At 41.4% G+C, this 20,555-nt stretch overlaps 1 protein-coding gene across 1 annotated transcript in view; it reads left to right on the top strand.

Annotated features, from left to right (window-relative positions):
* Positions 1–3,315: 3,315 nt before the first annotated feature.
* Positions 3,316–20,555, top strand: part of LOC139549845 (geminin coiled-coil domain-containing protein 1-like) — a 30,210-nt gene continuing 12,970 nt past the window's right edge. The window contains exons 1-4 of the mRNA XM_071360585.1: positions 3,316–3,340; positions 3,485–3,591; positions 18,729–18,903; positions 19,686–19,774. Coding sequence (XP_071216686.1) covers positions 3,316–3,340; positions 3,485–3,591; positions 18,729–18,903; positions 19,686–19,774 — 396 coding nt within the window. The remainder of the gene's footprint in view (positions 3,341–3,484; positions 3,592–18,728; positions 18,904–19,685; positions 19,775–20,555) is intronic.

Genomic DNA, 20,555 nt, shown 5'->3' with positions numbered 1-20,555 from the left:
GCCCGAAGGTTATCTTAAAAGCGGGTGAGGTGGCGATGATGGTACTGGGGGTTGGCATCCTCTCTCACATCAAAACATATCTGCAGACAAGAGACAGATGGAGAGAGAGGGAGATAAGCATGTTTAAGCCTTGTGTTTTTATTTTTTATTCTAACATTGTTAGTCATCATAATAATCAGGAGGTGAAATGGCAAAACTGACCTTGGGTCATTAACTCTGGGACTACTGCAACACTATCTGTATTTCAATGTAAAGCATCTCTTTAATAATACTTCCTGTTGACCTGACACCTCTGATCATGCTGTGCCCTCTATGTAGTCAGTGGAGATGCGGGAGGGGTTCACCAACACAGCTGTTATAACCTAGAGGATTTAACGAGAAGAGGAGAGAGAGATGAAGTGAAGGAGAGAGACTGTCTTTGAGAAAATAAGGTAGTTAAAGAGAGTGTTCAACAGGAATCTCTGTGTGTGGCCTCACCTGGTGTCCACACTAAGTGGCTGCAGAGTATTTTATGCTGAAAAACATGAACGGATACACGAGGACAAACAATATAGTGTAGTTATAGAAATAATGAAGTGTCTTACTATTCTCCATGGTTGGCCCTCTTACCTATTCTTTGAAGGTGGAAGGAGTCACAGTTATACACATGAGCCTGCTTACTTAATTAATCACTAACCTTTGATTATCTTCATCAGATGACACTCATAGGACTTCATGTTACACAATACATGCATGTTTTGTTTGATAAAGTTCATATTTATAACAAAAAATCTGAGTTTACATTGGCGCGTTACATTCACTAGTTCCAAAAACATCAAGTGATTTTGCATAGCCACATCGTTTCAACAGAAATACTCATCATAAATGTAGATGATAATACAAGTTATACACATGGAATTATAGATATACCTCTCCTTAATGCAACCGCTGTGTCAGATTTCAAAAAAACTTTACGGAAAAAGCAAATCATGCAATAATCTGAGACGGAGCTCAGAACAATAGCCAAATTCGCCGCCATGTTGGGGTCAACAGAAACCAGAAAATACATGATAAATGTTTCCTTACCTTTGATGAACTTCATCAGAATGCAGTCCTAGGAATTCCAGGTCCACAATAAATGCTTGATTTGTTCGATAATGTCCGTTATTTATGTCCAATTAGCTACTTTGGTTAACGCGTTGGTAAACAATTCAAAAGTCACAAAGCGCGTCCACTATAACGTGACGAAATGTCCAAGAGTTCCATAACAGTCAGTAGAAACATGTCAAATGATGTACTGAATCAATCTTTAGAATGTTGTTAACATACATCTTGAATAACGTTCCAACCGGAGAATTAGATTGACTTCAGATGAGCAGTGGAACGGAGGTCCTCCTCATGTGAATGCGCATGTGAAAGCATGGTCAGCTCGTGGCAGTGATTACTCATTCCTGTCTCCTTTGGCCCCCCTTTACATTAGAGTCATCAGACAAAGTTCTATTGACTGTTGACATCTAGTGGAAGCCGTAGGAAGTGAAAACTCATCAATATCTCGCTGTAATTTCAATGAGAGCTTGGTTGAAAATCTGCCACCTCAGAAAAAAATCCAAAAAAGTTATGTTATACTCACAGACATAATTCAAACAGTTTTAGAAACTTCAGAGTGTTTTCTATCCAATACGAATAATAATATGCATATATTAGCAACTGGGACTGAGGAGCAGGCAGTTTACTATGGGCACCTCTGTGCACCTTTCATCCAAGCTACTCAATACTGCCCCTGCAGCGATAAGAAGTTAAAATAGCCTGTTTTGTTTCTGTACAGACATCACACCCTTACCTAAACAGCACCCTCACCTGAGAAGTATAAATCAAAGGGAGAAACTGGGAATTGAATAACTCCAGTTGACATAGCTAAGTAAATGGAAGAATAGAGCCTTTGGTTGTGCATAGTGTAATCTATGGTGTTGCCAGGGAACAGCACCTTCTTCGAAGAAGTAGGAGGTGAAGATCTCCCGCACACGGATTGCCTCTCTTGCTGCATTGTTGGACCCCATCCTTGAAACATCCTGCAGAGCAGCAGACTTCTCCTCTGGCACACGGTGGCAAGCTGCAGATCCCCTCCTGGTCCTCGTGTCCATCCTCATGAAGTTATGCAGGACACAGGTAGCCTTCACACACCTGCATTCCTCTAGGAGGCAGTCCCAGATAGCCCTGGTCACCCAACCTTGCAGTGCTCTACACGTTAACTGTAGGCAATCGTTTTGAAGGAATCTCCAGTTAAAAGGTATCTGTAGGAATATGGAAGATAATGCAATTTAGACTTTTACATCACCAGGTCATTGTGAATTACTAAAGTATAATATCCCTTATAACAAATCATGATAACATTGGATTGATAGATGCATGGGCACACATGTGCATGTGTAGCATGTGACAATAGCAGGATCATATCAAGGATAGCATCACAAATGAATACATAAATACTACTTGAAGCTTGATGATGAGTTGATCATTTGAATCAGCTGCGCAGTGCTAAGGCAAAAACAAAAATGTGCACCCCTTTGAGTCCCCAGGACCAGGACTGAGAACCACTGCTCTTCATTGGGACCTCTTCATATGTAGACAGGCTTTCATAGCGCTCTTTATCTGAGGACAGAAAACCTCACAAGAAATAGACTTCATTATAGTCAAATTACACCGCACTGAATATTATGTTACTATTATCTCCGTCCTCACTTCTAGGGACAGGAACTACACAAAAGTACCTGCCCTATACAGAATAGCCTACTCTCTCACTTTGACAGTTGGGGCTACTATCCTTTCACCCTCCTCCATGGCTGTTAGCTAGCTACCTACAAATGCATTTGGAGTTTGTTTTTTACAGTGATAAATACATCAAGATAGCTAGCTAATATGAAGTTAGCTAGCTAAGTGAATTAAATATCACCAGCTACCTATCTATACAGTATGTGAAGTTGGTTCGATAGCTAGCTCATTTTGCAGCTCATTTGAGTTAGCCTGCACTGTAGCTAGTTAGCTAATAATGCATTGTTTTTTTTACATTTTCAAAATGTATTTACTTACTTGAATAGGTTCTCTCAGCCATGTGGACAATTGGAAATAGAGCAGCAAAGTTTGTTTGTCACCAGAGTGTTTTAGAGGATATTACTATTTAACTATGTACCCATTTAATAACCAGACCTTCATACAAATTGCTATGCTGAATTCTTGACGTACAATTGAACGTGCTGCTATATGCTGCCAGCTCGCCCACAACCCAGTCACAATGGGCGGCCTAAGCGGCACGCTGCAATTTACCGCTATCTAGTGTACATGCACCGTTACATGGGAGCGGACAGTACACACTATAACATAATGTTCTGAATAATGGCTAAGTCTACCTCGCTCTTTAATTGACTAAATCGCTTAGGAGTAACAAACACAAGTCCAACATATATCATAAAGTGCTAAACTACCTGTTCACTACTCTCCTGCTCTCCAGGGATGAGCACCTCAACCCTGGGCCTAACATCACCGAGCCAGCGATACTCACCGGAGTGGAAAGCAGTGGATGGCCAGGTCCTCAAATCATCGCCGCCGCGGAAGTGGGTGAGTGTTATGGTCCCATGATTTCTCAAGAGTCACTCGACTCCAATATTAAATTTAACGCTCTAAACATATCCAAGTCACCATAAGCGATCTCTGATTCTGGTATGCAAGCTGTTAGTTCCCCGCTTCCAGTGCAAGCGCAATGGATAGTTAATTGCACTACCGAACTGCCCCTAATCAAAACTAAACAAAACAGCCTAAAAACAGCCATCAGAAAACACTGAACATTTTTCAACGTGGCAATTACTGTCACACCCTGACCATAGAGAGCTTTTTATTCTCTATGTTGGTTAGGTCGGGGTGTGACTAGGGTGGGTCATCTAGGTGATTTATATTTCTATGTTGGCCTGGTATGGTTACCAATCAGAGGAGGCTGTTTATCGTTGTCTCTGATTGGGGATCATATTTAGGCAGCCATTTCCCCTTTGTGGGATCTTGACTATGTATAGTTGCCTGTGAGCACTATAGCAGCTTCACGTTTCGTTTTGCATTTATTGTTTTCTTTGAGTTTCACTTCATAATAAATGGAACCATACCACGCTGTATCTTGGTCCACTTATTATAACTATCGTGACAATTACGCTCGAGTCATCTGGGACCCACGAGCTAACCCCAAGGGATTACTAGGGGGGGCACTTGAACATTCGCAGTGTCGTTCCAAAAAGTAATCAAATTCAACATCTTCTCAGACTCCAACCTTGACTTCCTCTGCCTTTCAGAGACATGGCTCCATAAAAACTCTACATCTGCTACATTGATTGTGCCTGGCTACAATGTTTTCAGGAGAGTCAGGATTGAAGGAAGAGGAGGGGGTCTGAAGATTTACATTAAAAAACATATCCGATGTATGATAATGAACTAGATTGTATTGGCCTAAACGTTAAACTGTCTCCCCAAATGTATTTTACCCTTATTGGAATGTACAGACCACCTTCCACCAATTTTTTAAAATTTATTATGATTAATAACATGCTTATGGAATGTGATTTTGGGAAAGAGATGTTAAGATGAATTATGAAGACAAGTCTTGTAGGAAAACTCTCCAACGGATCACTAATACTTTTGACCTTACACAGCTAGTTGAAGGGCTAACCAGCGTGACCTGTTGTTCTAAAACACAGATTGATCTGGTGTTCAGTAATAAACCAGAGGGAGTGACTAAATCATTCAATATGGTTACTGGGCTGTCTGATCATAATCTGACACAGATAACCAGAAAGCTTTCCAAGAACAGGTTTAACCTCTCTACTGTTAGAAAGCCTGATCAGCTCAGAATACGTAAGAGTGAATGAAATTATTTTGAAAACGTAATTAAGGGAATTAACTGTAATGATCTCTTGTCCTATACAAATGTGGAAGCAGATAGCCAGGTTTTCTATCCACAATCCAGACTACAATAAATGTCTTCCTAAAGAAAATGAAATCCAAACATGGCCAAAAAAGCACTCTTCCTTGGCCGGCTAAATGGAGAAATCTGGAAACTGATGAAAGAACGAGATCATGCTCTAAAAACAGCCTTAAAGTCCAAATTAGAGCATGACAGACGTAGGTTTACCATGTTGATAAATAAGGTGATGAAAGAAATCAGACAGGCCAATGCAAACTTTTTATCAACATAATTGTTGAAGCAAAGGGATATTCTAAAATGATCTGTGAGAATCTAAAAAGGTTAACAGGCAAAGACCATAGTAACACTGCACAAAGACAATAAATAAATGTGAATGACAGTCTAACACAGGATGCAGCCTTCAATTACACTTTGTTGACTGTCAAGGTACTGACACAGAATCCCTCCACTGGTTTCTTGGGCTCAGCGCCAGTGAACAACACTCAACCTGTCTTTATCATAAGGGAGGTTTCTGAGTCAGAGGTGAACAGCTCACTAAAGAACTCTAAAGTCAAAGATGTGTTTGGGGTGCACTCTACCTTTCTTAAAAATACATAGTCACTCATTGGCCCAATTACTAAGGTCACCAACACATCTATTGGTCTGGGGGTGTTTCCAAGGGTGTGGAAGTCGACCATAATAACCCCGTCTTTAAATCAGTTGACCCTGCTGACGTAAGTAACTACAGGCCCATTAGTATACTACCTGTGGTGTCGGGGGTTGCTGACAAGTGTGTAGCAGAGCAACTGATTGCCCACCTCAACAACAGCCCCTTCACATTACACTCCATGCAGTTTGGCTTCAGAGCAAAACACTCCACAGAAACGGCCAACTGCTTTCTTCTGGAAAATGTGAAATCCAAGATGGACAAAGGGGGCGTTGTTGGGGGTGTATTTCTAGACCTAAGGAAAGCTTTTGACACTGTTAACCATGAGGTTCTCATCACAAAACTGTCTTAAGTTCAACTTTTCCCCAGATGCCTTGAGTAGATGAAATCCTACTTTTAAGGCAGACTGTCGAGCTGTTGCCCACTCTCAGCTCTGGTGTGGGCGTGCCCCAAGGGTCAGTACTGGGGCCACTCCTGTTCAGCCTGTACATTCATGATCTGCTTTCTCTCTGTACTTTGTCTGAAATTCAAATGTATGCAGATGATACAGTGATACATAGTGCATTATGTATTCAGACCCCTTGGCCTTATCAACATTTTAATATGTTACAGACTTAATCGAAAATGGATTGATCTACATACAATACCCCATAATGACAAAGCAAAAACAGGTTTTTAGAAATGGTTGCAAATTAATAATAAAAAAAAAACTGAAATATCACATTTACATAAGTATTCAGACCCTTTACTCAGTACTTTGTTGAAACACCTTTGGCAGCGATTACAGCCTCGAGTCTTCTTGGGTATGATGCTACAAGCTTGGCACACCTGTATTTGGGGAGTTTCTCACATTCTTTTCTGCATATCCTCTCAATCTCTGTCCGATTGGATGGGGAGCGTCGCTGCATAGCTATTTTCAGGTCTAGGCAGAGATGTTAGATTGGATTAAAGTCCGGGCTTTGGAGGGCTACTCAAGGACATTCAGAGGCTTGTCCAGAAGCCACTCCTGCATTGTCTTGGCTGTGTGCCTCGGGTCATTGTCCTGTTGGAAGGTGAACCTTCGCCCCAGTCTGAGGTCCTGAGCGCTCTGGAGCAGGTTTTCATCAAGGATCTCTCTGTACTTTGCTCCGTTCATCTTTCCCTCAATCCTGACTAGTCTCCCAGTCCCTGCTGCTGAAAAACATCCCCACAGCATGATGTTGCCACCACCATGCTTCACCGTAGGGATGGTGCCAGGTTTCCTCCAGACGTGACGCTTGTCATTCAGGCCAAAGAGTTGAATCTTGGTTTCATCAGACCAGAGAATCTTGTTTCTCATGGACTGAGAGTCCTTTAGGTGCCTTTTGGCAAACTACAAACGTCTGTCATGTGCCTTTTACTGAGGAGTGGCTTCCGACTGGCCACTGGTGGAGTGCTGCAGAGATGGTTATCCTTCTGGAAGGTTCTCCCATCTCCACAGAGTAACTCTGGAGCTCTGTCAGAGTGACCATCGGGTTCTTGGTCATCTCCCTGAGCAAGGCCCTTCTCCCCCGATTGTTCAGTTTGGCCAGGCGGCCAGCTCTTGGAGGAGTATTGGTGGTTACAAACTTCTTCCAATTAAGAATGATGGAGGCCACTGTGTTCTTGGGGACCTTCAATGCTGCTGAAATGTTTTGGTACCCTTATCCAGATCTGTGCCCCGACACAATCCTGTCTCTGAGCTCTACGGACAATTCCTTAGACCTCATGGCTTGGGTTCTGCTCTGACATGCACTGTCAACTGTGGGACCTTATATACAGTGGGGCAAAAAAGTATTTAGTCAGCCACCAATTGTGCAAGTTCTCCCACTTAAAAAGATGAGAGAGGCCTGTAATTTTCATCATAGGTACACTTCAACTATGACAGACAAAATGAGAACATCACTGCTCTAGAGGAGATCTGCATGGAGGAATAGGCCAAAATACCAGCAACAGTGTGTGAAAACCTTGTGAAGACTTACAGAAAACGTTTGACCTCTGTCATTGCCAACAAAGGGTATATAACAAAGTATTGAGATAAACTTTTGTTATTCACCAAATACTTATTTTCCACCATAATTTGCAAATAAATTCATTAAAAATCCTACAATGTGATTTTCTGGATTTTTTTCTCTCATTTTGTCTGTCATAGTTGAAGTGTACCTATGATGAAAATTACAGGTCTCTCTCATCTTTTTAAGTGGGAGAACTTGCACAATTGGTGGCTGACTAAATACTTTTTTGCCCCACTGTATATATATATAGATGTGTGCCTTTCCAAATCATGTCCAATCAATTGAATTTACCACAGGTGGACTCCAATCAAGTTGTAGAAACATCTCAAGGTTGATTAATGGAAACAGAATGCACCTGAGCTCAATTTCAAGTCTCATAGCAAAGGGTCTGAATACTTATGTAAATAAGGGATATCTGTTTTTTATTTGTAATACATTTGCAAAAAATTCGGAACCTGTTTTTGCTTTGTCGTTATGGGGTATTGTGTGTAGATTGATGAGGTAAAAAATGTATTTAATCCATTTTAGAATAAGGCTGTAACGTAACAAAATGTGGAAAAAGTCAAGGGGTCTGGATACTTTCCGAATGCACTGTATGTGTATGCAAAGAGCAGACAAGCTGCACAAAAACTCACTACTGTAATGGTTCATGTTACAAAGTGGCTCAGTGACTCATGTTTGCATCTCAATGTGAGAAAAACTGTCTGCAAGTATGCTCTCTGTGAGAGCTTCCCATGTCTTGCACCACCTATCACACCTTCACATAAAACATAAAGACATGGCTAAAGGACAATCAGACTTGTGAACATAATCCCTAGCTGTGTATTGTCACTTTCCATGTTATCTGTTGTCTGTAGCTTGTGAGGTGTTGAAACACTGTGTTGCCTTTATGTATTTTGTTTTGTTGCTTTTTGTGCTATTGCTCTGTCTGCGTGCTACGTGTTGCTTGTCCTATGTTGCTCCCGCATGTGCTCACTGCTCATTGTTTGTCTGTATTGTTGTTGTAATTGTTTTTAATAACATGCCCAGGGACTGAGGTTGAAAATTAGCCGGATGGCTAAAACCGTCACTTTTACTAAAACGTGGATTAATGGAATTTAAAAATGAAAATAAACTCAAACTAATTGTGGAGTTACTACAATGTTGTTGATCCATCCTCAGTTTTCACCCATCACAGCCATTGAACTCTGTAGCTGTTTTAAAATCACCAATGGCCTCATGGTGACATCCCTGAGCAGTTGTCTTCCTGTCCTACAGCTCAGTTCAGAACAATGACTGTCTGTGATTTGTCTGGGTAGTTTAATACATCATCCACAGCATAATTATTAACTTGACCATGCTTAAAGTGATATTCAATGTCTGATTTGTTATTGTTACCCATCTACCAATTACTGCCTTTCTTTATGAGGCATTTGAAAAGCTCCCTGGGCTTTGTTGTTGGATCTGTGCTTTAAATTTAATACTTGACTGAGGGACCTTACAGATGTTGTATGTATGGGAGACAGAACAGAGGTTAGTCCTAAACCCCTATTGTTTCACACGGAGTGAGTCCATGGAGCTTATTATGTGATTTGTAAGCCACGTTTTACTTCTGAACTAATTTAGGGTTGCCTAAAGAAAGGGGGTGAATACTTATGAAACAGCAATTGTTTAATTTCATTTTTATTAATTTGTATACATTTGTTTTCACTTTGACATTAGTGCAGCTCAATGACAAAAAAAAATCACAATTAAATCCATTTCAAAACCACTGTCAAGTTCTGACCTTAGTTCCTTTATTTTGTCTTTTGTTTTAGTTGGTCAGGGCGTGAGTTGGGTGGGTAATCTATGTTTTCTATTTCTGTGTTGGTTTTCTGTGTTTGGCCTGATATGGTTCTCAATCAGAGGCAGCTGTCAATCGTTGTCCCTGATTGGGAACCATATTTAGGTAGCCTGTTTTCTGTTGGGTTTTGTGGGTGGTTGTCTTCAGTCTTTGTGTGTCTGCACCAGATAGAACTGTTTCGGTTTTCACTTTTGTTGTTTCTGTATTTGAAGTGTTCAGTTTTGGATTTATTAAATTAAGATGAACACTAACCACGCTGCGCTTTGGTCCTCTCCTTCCACCGACGAAAGCCGTTACAACCACTTTGTAACGCAACAAAATGTGGAAAAAATCCAAAGGGGTGAATACTTATAATACCCACTATATGTGGCCTCACGTACAGACATTTCTGAAGGCCTGGTTGCTCCAGCTCTACACTGGGTGTTATTCGAAGTAGGGTTGTTTTCCTAAAAGCCAGATAAGGTACCCTGTATTCATAGGCCTAGCAGCTTTATGTGTTTGTAGCTTTTGTCTGGATTCTGGAATGAATCAATTCTTTACTGGCGAATGAGAACAGGCTAGTTGAGCAAAGCAATAGTAGGCCTAATGTTAGAAACATTCATGCAAAGAGACAGAGAACTAGATATGGGATGGTAGTATGATGAGGCCAATTCTGTGGAATTTCTATGTTTATTATTTTGTTCGGATAATCTGTTCCCATTTGTGTTGTGAGTCTTGTAGTGGGTTTGGTAGAAAGCCTGAACCCTCTTATGATTATCAAAGTTAGTCAATTATCTACTCGGGCTATGAAGTTAATGTACAAAATCTCCCTGGGAGGCTATTGGACAATAGGCCTAACTATGTTTTGTTATGCATTATGGCTATATTTTTACTAGCATTGGAAAATGTATCAATTGAAGCTCAAATTAAGTTGAGTGTTTGAAAGAACCCAGAACTGGTTCACACTCACAAGTTTCGGAATCAGAATGTCCGAAAACCTACAAACCACTACAAGGGCTTATAACAGTAGTGTTACATGAATTCCTGTTCGCCTATCTCTCTGTCCACTACCACTTCAAAGCCTGTGGTTGTAAGTAAAAAGAAAGTAGGCCTAACAGGCTTAGTGTATTTGCATGTAACCCCAGACAACCTCTATCTCCTTCACTTCTTATATTATGTAAAGATCTTACCTGTGAAAGCTGGGGGCTTTGCCCGGGGCTTGTATCAGGTCAGGTTATGGGCCCCGAGGTTACCGAAGAACAGAGGATGGTGTGTCATTATCACGCTGTGTGTGTACATGTCACGATCATCATGGGAAGAAGTGGACCAAAGCGCAGCGTGGTACGTGTTCATTCTATTTATTTATTAACTGAACTGAACAACAAAACAAAATACGAACGTGACGTTCTGCAGGAAAAATAACAACCTGTGCAAAATTAAGAACCCACAAATGAAAGAGGGAAAAAGGACTGCCTAAGTATGATTCCCAATCAGAGACAATGATAGACAGCTGCCTCTGATTGGGAACCAGACTCGGCCAAAAACAAAGAAATAGAAAACATAGAAATAAAGAAACTAGAATGCCCACCCTAGTCACACCCTGGCCTAAGGGTGTGACAGTACAGTGCTGTAAAAAGGTTTGACCCCTTTCTAATTTTCTCTACTTTTTCATATTTTTGATACTGAATGTTATCAGATCTTCAACCATCTAATATTAGATAAAGGAAACCTGAGTTTACAAATAACAAAAAAATGGATACTTATTTATTTAAGTTATGCAACACCCAAATCCCATGTGGAAATAGTAGTTGCCCCCTTAAACTTAATAGCTGGTTGTTCCACCTTTAGCTGCAATGACTGCAACCAAATGCTTCTTGTAGTTTTTGATCGGTCTATTACATCTCTGTGGAGGAATTTTGGCCCACTCTTCCATGCAGAACTGCTTTAAATCAGCGACATTTGTGGGTTTTCAAGCATGAACTGCCCATCTCAAGTCCTGCCGTTACATGTGAATTGGGATTAGGTCTGGACTTTGACTAGGTCATTACAAAACATTAAATTAGTTGCTTTTTAGACATGTTCATGTACAGTCGTGGCCAAAGATTTTGAGAATGACACAAATATTAATTATCACAAAGTCTGCTACCTCAGTTTGTATGATGGCAATTTGCACTTACTCCAGAATGTTATGAGAGTGATCAGATAAATTGCAATTAATTGCAAAGTCCCTCTTTGCCGGGCAAATGAACTGAATCCCCCAAAAACATTTCCACTGCATTTCAGCCCTGCCACAAAAGGACCAGCTGACATCATGCCAGCGATTCTCTCGTTAAACCAGGTGTGAGTGTTGATGAGGACAAAGCTGGAGATCACTCTGTCATGCTGATTGAGTTCGAATAACAGACTGGAAGCTTCAAAAGGAGGGTGGTGCTTGGAATCATTGTTCTTCCTCTCTCAACCATGGTTACCTGCAAGGAAACAGGTGCCGTCATCATTGCTTTGCACAAAAAAGGTTTTCACAGGCAAGGATATTGCTGCCAGTTGATTGCACCTAAATCAACCATTTATCGTATCATCAAGAACTTCAAGGAGAGCGGTTAAATTGTTGTGAAGAAGGCTTCAGGGCACCCAAGAAAGTCCATCAAGCGCCAGGACCGTCTCCTAAAGTTGATTCAGCTGCGGGATCGGGGCACCACCAGTACGGAGCTTGCTCAGGAATGGCAGCAGGCAGGTGTGAGTGCATCTGCACGCACAGTGAGGCGAAGACTTTTGGAGGATGGCCTGGTGTCAAGAAGGGCAGCAAAGAAGCCACTTCTCTCCAGGAAAAACATCAGAAACAGACTGATATTCTGCAAAAGGTACAGGGATTGGACTGCTGAGGACTGGGGTAAAGTCATTTTCTCTGATGAATCCCCTTTCCGATTGTTTGGGGCATCTGGAAAAAAGCTTGTCCGGAGAAGACAAGGTGAGCGCTACCATCAGTCCTGTGTCATGCCAACAGTAAAGCATCATGAGACCATTCATGTGTGGGGTTGCTTCTCAGCCAAGGGAGTGGGCTCACTCACAATTTTGCCTAAGAACACAGCCATGAATGAAGAATGGTACCAACACATCCTCCGAGAGCAACTTCTCCCAACCATCCAGGAACAGTTTGGTGACGAACAATGCCTTTTCCAGCATGATTGAGCACCTTGCCATAAGGCAAAAGTGATAACTAAGTGGCTCGGGGGAACAAAACATCGATATTTTGGGTCCATGGCCAGGAAACTCCCCAGATCTTAATCCCATTGAGAACTTGTGGTCAATTCTCAAGAGGCGGGTGGACAAACAAAAACCCACAAATTCTGACAAACTCCAAGCATTGATTATGCAAGAATGGGCTGCCATCAGTGAGGATGTGGCCCAGAAGTTAATTGACAGCATGCCAGGGCGGATTGCAGAGGTCTTGAAAAAGAAGGATCAACACTGCAAATATTGACTCTTTGCATCAACTTCATGTAATTGTCAATAAAAGCCTTTGACACCTATGAAATGCTTGTAATTATACTTCAGTATTCCATAGTAACATCTGACAAAAATATCTAAAGACACTGAAGCAGCACACTTTGTGGAAATTAATATTTGTGTCATTCTCAAAACTTTTGGCCACGTCTGTAGACTTGATTGTGTGTTTTGGATCATTGTCTTGCTGCATGACCCTGCTGTGCTTCAGCTTCAGCTCACAGACGGATGGCCTGACATTCTCCTGTAGAATTCTCTGATACAGAGCAGAATTCATGGTTACTTCTATTAAGGCAAGTCGTCCAGGTCCTGAGGCAGCAAAGCATCTCCAAACCATCACATTACCATCATGCTTGACCATTGGTATGAGGCTCTTTCGCCAGGCATAATGGGACCCAAGTCATCCAAAAAGTTGACTCAAGTTTGCCAAAAAGCACCTGGATGATCAACAAGACTCTTGGAAGAATTCTCTATGGAAAGAACATGATTCAAAAGTATAACTTTTTGGATGACATGGGTCACATTATGCCTGGCAAAAACCAAACACTGCATTCCACAGGAAGAACCTCATACCAACGGTCAAGTGGTGGCAGTGTGATGGTTTGCGGATGTTTTGCTGCCAAAGGACCTGGACGACTTGCCTTAATATAAGGAAGGGGGAAAATCCTTTTTCACGGCCTGGTTGAGTTCTGACGGGACCTCTAGCCTTTGTTTGGAGGATGTTTGCTTTTAGATATGATCTAATATGCCAGGTTGTCATAAGCACATCACATACTGTAGCTGCTGGGTGAAGGGTTAAACAAGAACTTCAGACTACATGTACATTTGAGTCATTTAGCAGACACTCTCATCCAGAGCAACTTACAGTTAGTACATGCATCTAATGTTACATGAGACAACCACATATCACAATCATAGTAAGTAAATTTCTCAGAAATTAGTTATCAGCAAAGGCGACTATTATTAGGAGCATAACAGTCAGTCACGCACTGCACAGCAGACCTATTTTATTATGTCAAGTTTTTATTGTTACATAGACTGGATAGGTGCAGTGAAATCTGTTGTTTTACAGGGTCAGCCATAGTAGGATGATGCTCCCAGAGCAAATGTTTTTCTTTTCGGCTCAGTTATTGGAACCACCGACCAACGCGCTAACCGCTAGGCCAGTGGTTCTCTAACCTCTCCTCGGGGATCCCCAGCCGTTTCACAGTTCTGTTGTAGCCCTGAAATAACTAACTAACCTGATTCACCTAGTCAAGGGCTTGATGATTAGTTGACGATTTGAATTGGGTGGGCTAACTGTGGAATAATTTATATAATATACTAGCCTAAACAAGATATACTGACAAAAGCATATATCACAGCATACTACAGGTCGTGGAGAGACCAACAACTTTTTGGAGGTGAGAATGACTGTGAGAAGGTCAGTGCTGGTGACTTTTTAAAAGGATATTCTTCTAAAATATAATTTCCCCCTCCAATGACATATTGGTCCATATTATCAGGAAGGTGTGCTATTTAGCAATAAGCATCATCACCTGATGCAGCATAGTGTCTATAAATAAATAGGCTAAGGGGTTGCCCATCTGCATTTACCCAATTGGATTAACTATTAGCTAGATCAGAAACTATTAGCTAGACCATGAATTGTGTTGCTACATATAGTTAGCAACATATTGATGAGTTGAATGTCCCCCACAAAAAACATTCCACTGGCACTCAGCCAACTAAGTATCATGTACTGTGATTATAATATAGGCCTACCTGTTACACCTGACCCTGGTTAGATTTAGCCCGTCTTTCATACGCATTCAACGGCATTGGTGAGCGCTAACACCCACAAAACATGACCATGCAGGTTCTAAAATTGTGTATTTTATTAATTTCTTGGATTTGAGAAATAAGTGTAGCCTACTAACACAATAAAGCTCTGTGATCTTCCTCTTTTAACAGTGGGCATCAAAACTGCTTTCAAAGGCGTGTTTTCCCACGACTACATTAAGAACATTGTACAATGACTGGGCATGTATATTTCTCTCCGTGTGCGGCACTTGCAATTTCAATGAGCCTGACAGGCTGAACAATTGAATAGGTATACTATTCGTTCTACTGTGGGATTGTCTGACTTTGCTGTTACGTACTTGTGTTGTTGGCTGTGGAAAATTACATGTGGACAACCATTTTTAATTTGATAATTCAACTAACCAAAGGTACCGGGTGTCAGCTCCACCTGGCTCTCGTTTGGATCATAGGTGGGACCTGGACCAATTAAACCCCTGGTCGAGCCCCCCAAAGGGCGCAGGACCTTCCTTCATTTGAGGGGTGAAAAAATTATAAACAATTATGTAGCGAACTTTATACTGTTCCATTGATCGAGTTCACATATTTAGCTAGAAATCATTCAGAAAATATACCACCAGCATCACTGCAATTAATACAATACACCCCTCCCCCCCTCTCCCGCTCTCTCACCTCATCTCTCATACAAGACCATGTTAATGTGTCACTCAAAGGTACCTTTCATTTAACTGCAAGTTGAGTGGAGGTGTGGGTATATGCATGTCTACCCATGACACACATTTGGTTAAATTAATTCCTCATGTCTCTTAACTATCTCTTCTTGGTTTAATCATTAACTCTGTGCCATCCAATAAACAGAGTCCTGCGCACAGGTGCGCTCTGAGGAATTTTATCTCACCATCATATCTCCTCCTTCGCAGAATTACTTGATGATGCGGCTATATACTCACACACCTTGTGAAATAGAATACGTATTGGTGTATGCTACTGCATTAAGTGACGTGCATAACTTAAATTGATTTATTCTGATTTAATGAAAGAGGCGGCACAGATGTGGATCACAATGACTCCAACGGTCCATTATAACACGTCACAAGTTTAACAGCTTTAGATCATCAAATTAGATTGCTTGGAGAAAAGGGGATATAGGGCTCAGGCGTCACTGCTACTGCAAAATTAAGATTAGTTGTAGCCTACATACTCACCGACCCCGCAGCAGCTCTCTTTACAGGATCGGAGCATTCCCGGAGCATTCCCGGAGCATTCCCGGAGCATCCCCACACAATCTACTGTATAACCCTACCGGATCCATGGTGAGTGTCCTGGTCACATCATTAGACACTTAAACATTTATGAATGTCTTGTTGTCCATTTTCCAAAAAAAATCGACTTTTTCTTGAGTTAAAGGTCCAATACAGCTGTATTTATCTCAATGTCAAATCATATCTGGGTAAAAATGAAGTACCTTACTGCGATTCGTTTTCAGTCTTTTCAAAAGTGCATTATCATCGTTTTCACAATTTCACAGTATTATTCTGTGGAAGTATACAGTACCGGTCAAAAGTTTGGACACACCTACTCATTCCAGGGTTTTTCTTTATTTGTACTAATTTCTACATTGTAGAATAATAGTGAAGACATCAACACTATGAAATAACACATATGGAATCATGTAGTAACCAAAAAAGTGTTAAACAAATCAAAATATATTTTATATTTGTGATTCTTCAAAGTAGCCACCTTTTGCATTGATGACAGCTTTGTACACTCCAGGCACATGTGTAATTTCATAGTTTTGATGTCTTCACTATTATTATACAATATAGAAAATAGTAAAATTTAAAGAAAACCTTTGAATGAGTAGGTGTGTCCAAACTTTTGACTGGTACTGTATATAAAACACAGGCAAATCACATTTTTGACTGCACTGGGCCTTTAATGTTCATCAGCACATTGTGATTGTGTTCCCCGGCAATTTAGTGCAATTCCAGACTTGCATGTGACTAGTTTTATTTAAAAAAATATGTACTGTGCATTCGGAAAGTATTCAGACCCCTTCCCTTTTTCCAGATTTTGTTACGTTACAGCCTTATTCTAAAATTGATTAAATTAATGTTTTCCGTCAACAATCTACACACAATACTCCATAATGACAAAGCGAAAACAGGTTTTTAGAAATGTTTGCACATCCTTATTTACATAAGTATTCAGACACTTTGCAATGACTCAAAATTGAGCTCAGGTGCATCCTGTTTCCATTGGTCATCCTTGAGATGTTTCTACAACTCGATTGTTGTCCACCTGTGGTAAATTCAATTGATTCGACATGATTTGGAAAGGGACACACCTGTCTATATAGGGTCCCACAGTTGACAGTGCATGTCAGAGCAAAAACCAAGCCATGGGGTCTAAGGAATTGTCTGTAGAGCTCTGAGACAGGATTGTGTCGAGGGACAAATCTGGTGAAGGGTACCAAAAAATGTCTGCAGCATTAAAGGTCTCCAAAAACACAGTGGCCTCCATCATTGATCAATGGAAGAAATTTGGAATCTATGGTCACTCTGACAGAGCTCCAGAGTTCCTCTGTGGAGATGGGAGAACCTTCCAGAAGGACACCCATCTCTGCAGTACTCCACCAACCAGGCATTCATGGTGGTGGCCAGAGGGAAGCCACTCTTCAGTAAAAGGCACATCACAGCCTGCTTGGAGTTTGCCAAAAGGCACCTAAAGGACTTTCTGACCATGAGAAAGAAGATTCTCTGGTCTGATGAAACCATGATTGGCCTGAATGCCAAGCGTCACGTCTGGAGGAAACCTGGCACCATCCCTACGGTGAAGTTATGGTGGTGGCAGCATCATGCTGTGGGGATGTTTTTCAGCGGCAGGGACTGGGGGACCAGTCAGGATCGAGGGAAAGATGAACGGAGCAAAGCACAGAGAGATCCTTGACGAAAACCTGCTCCAGAGCGCTCAGGACTTCAGACTGGGGCGAAGGTTCACCTTCCAACAGGACAACGACCCTAAGCACACAGCCAAGACAACGCAGGAGTGGCTTCGGGACAAGTCTCTGAATGTACTTGAGTGGCCCAGCCAGAGCCCGGACTTGAACCCGATCAAACATCTCTTGTGAGACCTGAAAATAGCTGTGCAGCGACGCTCCCCATCCGACCTGAAAGACCTTGATAGGATCTGCAGAGAAAAAATGGGAGGAACCCCCCCAAATACAGGTGTGCCTGTAGCGTCATACCTAAAAAGACTCAAGGCTGTAATCATTGCCAAAAGGTGCTTCAACAAAGTACTGAGAAAAGGGTCTGAATACTTATGTATATGTAATATAAACCTGTTTTTACTATGTTATTATGGGGTATTGTCTGTAGATTGATGAGGAGAGAATATTTTTAAAAATATTTTAGAATAAGGCTGTAACATAACAAAATGTGGAAAAAGTCAAGGGGTCTGAACACTTTCCGAATGCACTGTATTTAAGTTTGATTCAAAGTTTTATAAAACATAGCGTGGCCTACACTGTTGACTGAAGTGCTGAAATTTTGTGAACGTGCCAAGGGAAAGTCGGACGAAACAGGTACATGATGCTGATCGCTACAACTGTCGAGGAACCTTCTACGCATTTCATATTACGACATGGGAAATTGCAGATAGCTTGAGGCAATCTACTTATTTAGTTATATTTTAAACACATCTGGTTGTTGAATTTATTCGATCTAACTGGAATTCACATCAAATAAGGATGTTGCATCTAAGGTTCCTTGGAGCCAATTTGTGATAGTTCCATACAAGAGAGACAGACAGATCACAATTCATTACATCTATCTGCATTAGGTGATCAATTATTGTCACAATTGATGATCATGAACATGTTATAATATACAATGATATACTTCCAATATGACATGTCTGATAGTTCGACTGAACAAATATGGTCTACTTTAGGCTATCTACTATAAGGCCTTTAATTGATAAGCTATGACTTTATTGATGAGCTATCCCTCGTGCATGTTTCTTTTACAGCGCACTGCCCAGACTTGCCAAGATCTGAGCTTCGTAGGGGGCCAACTCTACGACTGCCCTTACCCCGCCCCAACGTCAGCAGACAGTGTTGATGTTTCCACGGTGACTCTGGCCTCCTTTTGGGCCGCTGGTTCCCCAGACAACACAGCCTGCCAGCAGGAGCTGACACAGCGGGGTAAGTTGTTTGAAATTAATTTTTACTTAGCAGCGATATGCTATGTTCAGCGTGAGACTCCGTTGGGCTAGCACGTTTATCACTGGAATTATCCGCATTTGGATGTCACAGAATATGATTGATCTAACATCCTGTCCAAAGTCTTCTGACTGTTTCCTTTTTTTCTTTCTTTTCTTTATACTGTACACATGATTTACTCATGTAGGCCTATCTATCTCTTGCTGACTAAACTCAACTCCAAAATGTGCATCACATCCACGGAGTTGAGTCGAGACTAAAGTTTGTGAAGTGAGTCTCTGACTACTTCGAGTCGCTGTGCAATCGATACTTCTAAAATTGTAAATTCATAAACCCTTACCGTGTACCTATGTTCATCCGCTGTAGCTGAGTGAGTTTCTTTCTTTGCTGAAATCCATCTTTTTAGTAAATCGTTAATCAAATACAACCACCGACTGTTTGCTCGTCGAGATTCAATTGGCACATGCGCATTCGCACTTAGTTGCCATTTAGAGCAACAGCAGCAGTGGTTGTATTTGATTAACGTTTTATTAAAAAGTATGGATTTCAGCTAACAGAAAGGCATGCAGCTACAGAGGACACACAGCGACTCTAAGTAGTTGGAGGTTAACTCCACAAACTCTAGTATCCACTCAACTCCATGGATGTAATGTACATCATGCGATTGAGTTTAGTCAGCAAATCTATCAAAAGCCTTTACTGCAATTTGCTGTTATTGATATTATATTTTTGATATTTAGGGTCATGTCTCTTCTCCCACCTAGAACTCCTCTCCCGCTTGGACTGTGGGACCTCTCCACCTGAACCCAACTGGAATGACCACCTGTTGCCACATTTGCAGAGAAACAAGCAGGTATTTACACACAACAATCTGGAGGGGTTCTTTCATCATAATCTCATGTGCTACATCAGAATCTCATGTGCTACCTGCCGTTGGGTCCTTGCAAGGCACTCAAGCCCCTTACCAGGCACTTAACCCTGTTATAGTGCATTCGGAAAGTATTCAGACCCCTTGACTTTTTCTACATTTTGTTACATTATAGCCTTATTCTAAAATTGATTAAATTGTATTTTTTTCCTCATCAATCTAAATACAATACCCCATAATGACAAAGTAAAAACCGTTTTTCAGAAAACTGAATATTACATTTACATACGTATTCAGACCCTTTACTCAATACTTTGTTGAAGCACCTTTGGCAGTTATTACAGCCTTGAGTCTTCTTGGGTATGACGCTACAAGCTTGGTACACCTGTATTTGGGGAGTTTCTCCCATTATTCTCTGCAGATCCTCTCAAGCTCTGTCAGGTTGAAAGGGGAGCGTTGCTGCATAGCTATTTGCAGCACTCTCCAGAGATGTTCGTTCAGGTTCAAGTCCAGGCTCTGGCTGGGCCACTCAAGGACATTCAGAGTCTTGTCCCAAAGCCACTCCTGCGTTGTCTTGGCTGTGTATTTAGGGTCGTTGTCCTGTTGGAATGTTCTCTGGAGCAGGCTTTCATCAAGGATCTATCTCTCTGTGCTTTGCTCCATTCATCTTGCCCTCAATCCTGAATAGTCTCCCAGTCCTTGACGCTGAAAAACATCCCACAGCATGATGCTGCCACCACCATGCTTCACCGTAGGGATGGTGCCA

This window comes from Salvelinus alpinus, chromosome 22, assembly GCF_045679555.1.
Source record: "Salvelinus alpinus chromosome 22, SLU_Salpinus.1, whole genome shotgun sequence".
Classification (NCBI taxonomy): domain Eukaryota; kingdom Metazoa; phylum Chordata; class Actinopteri; order Salmoniformes; family Salmonidae; genus Salvelinus; species Salvelinus alpinus.
Note: the sequence above shows the minus strand (reverse complement) of the source record. Positions and strands in the feature narration are given on the sequence as shown.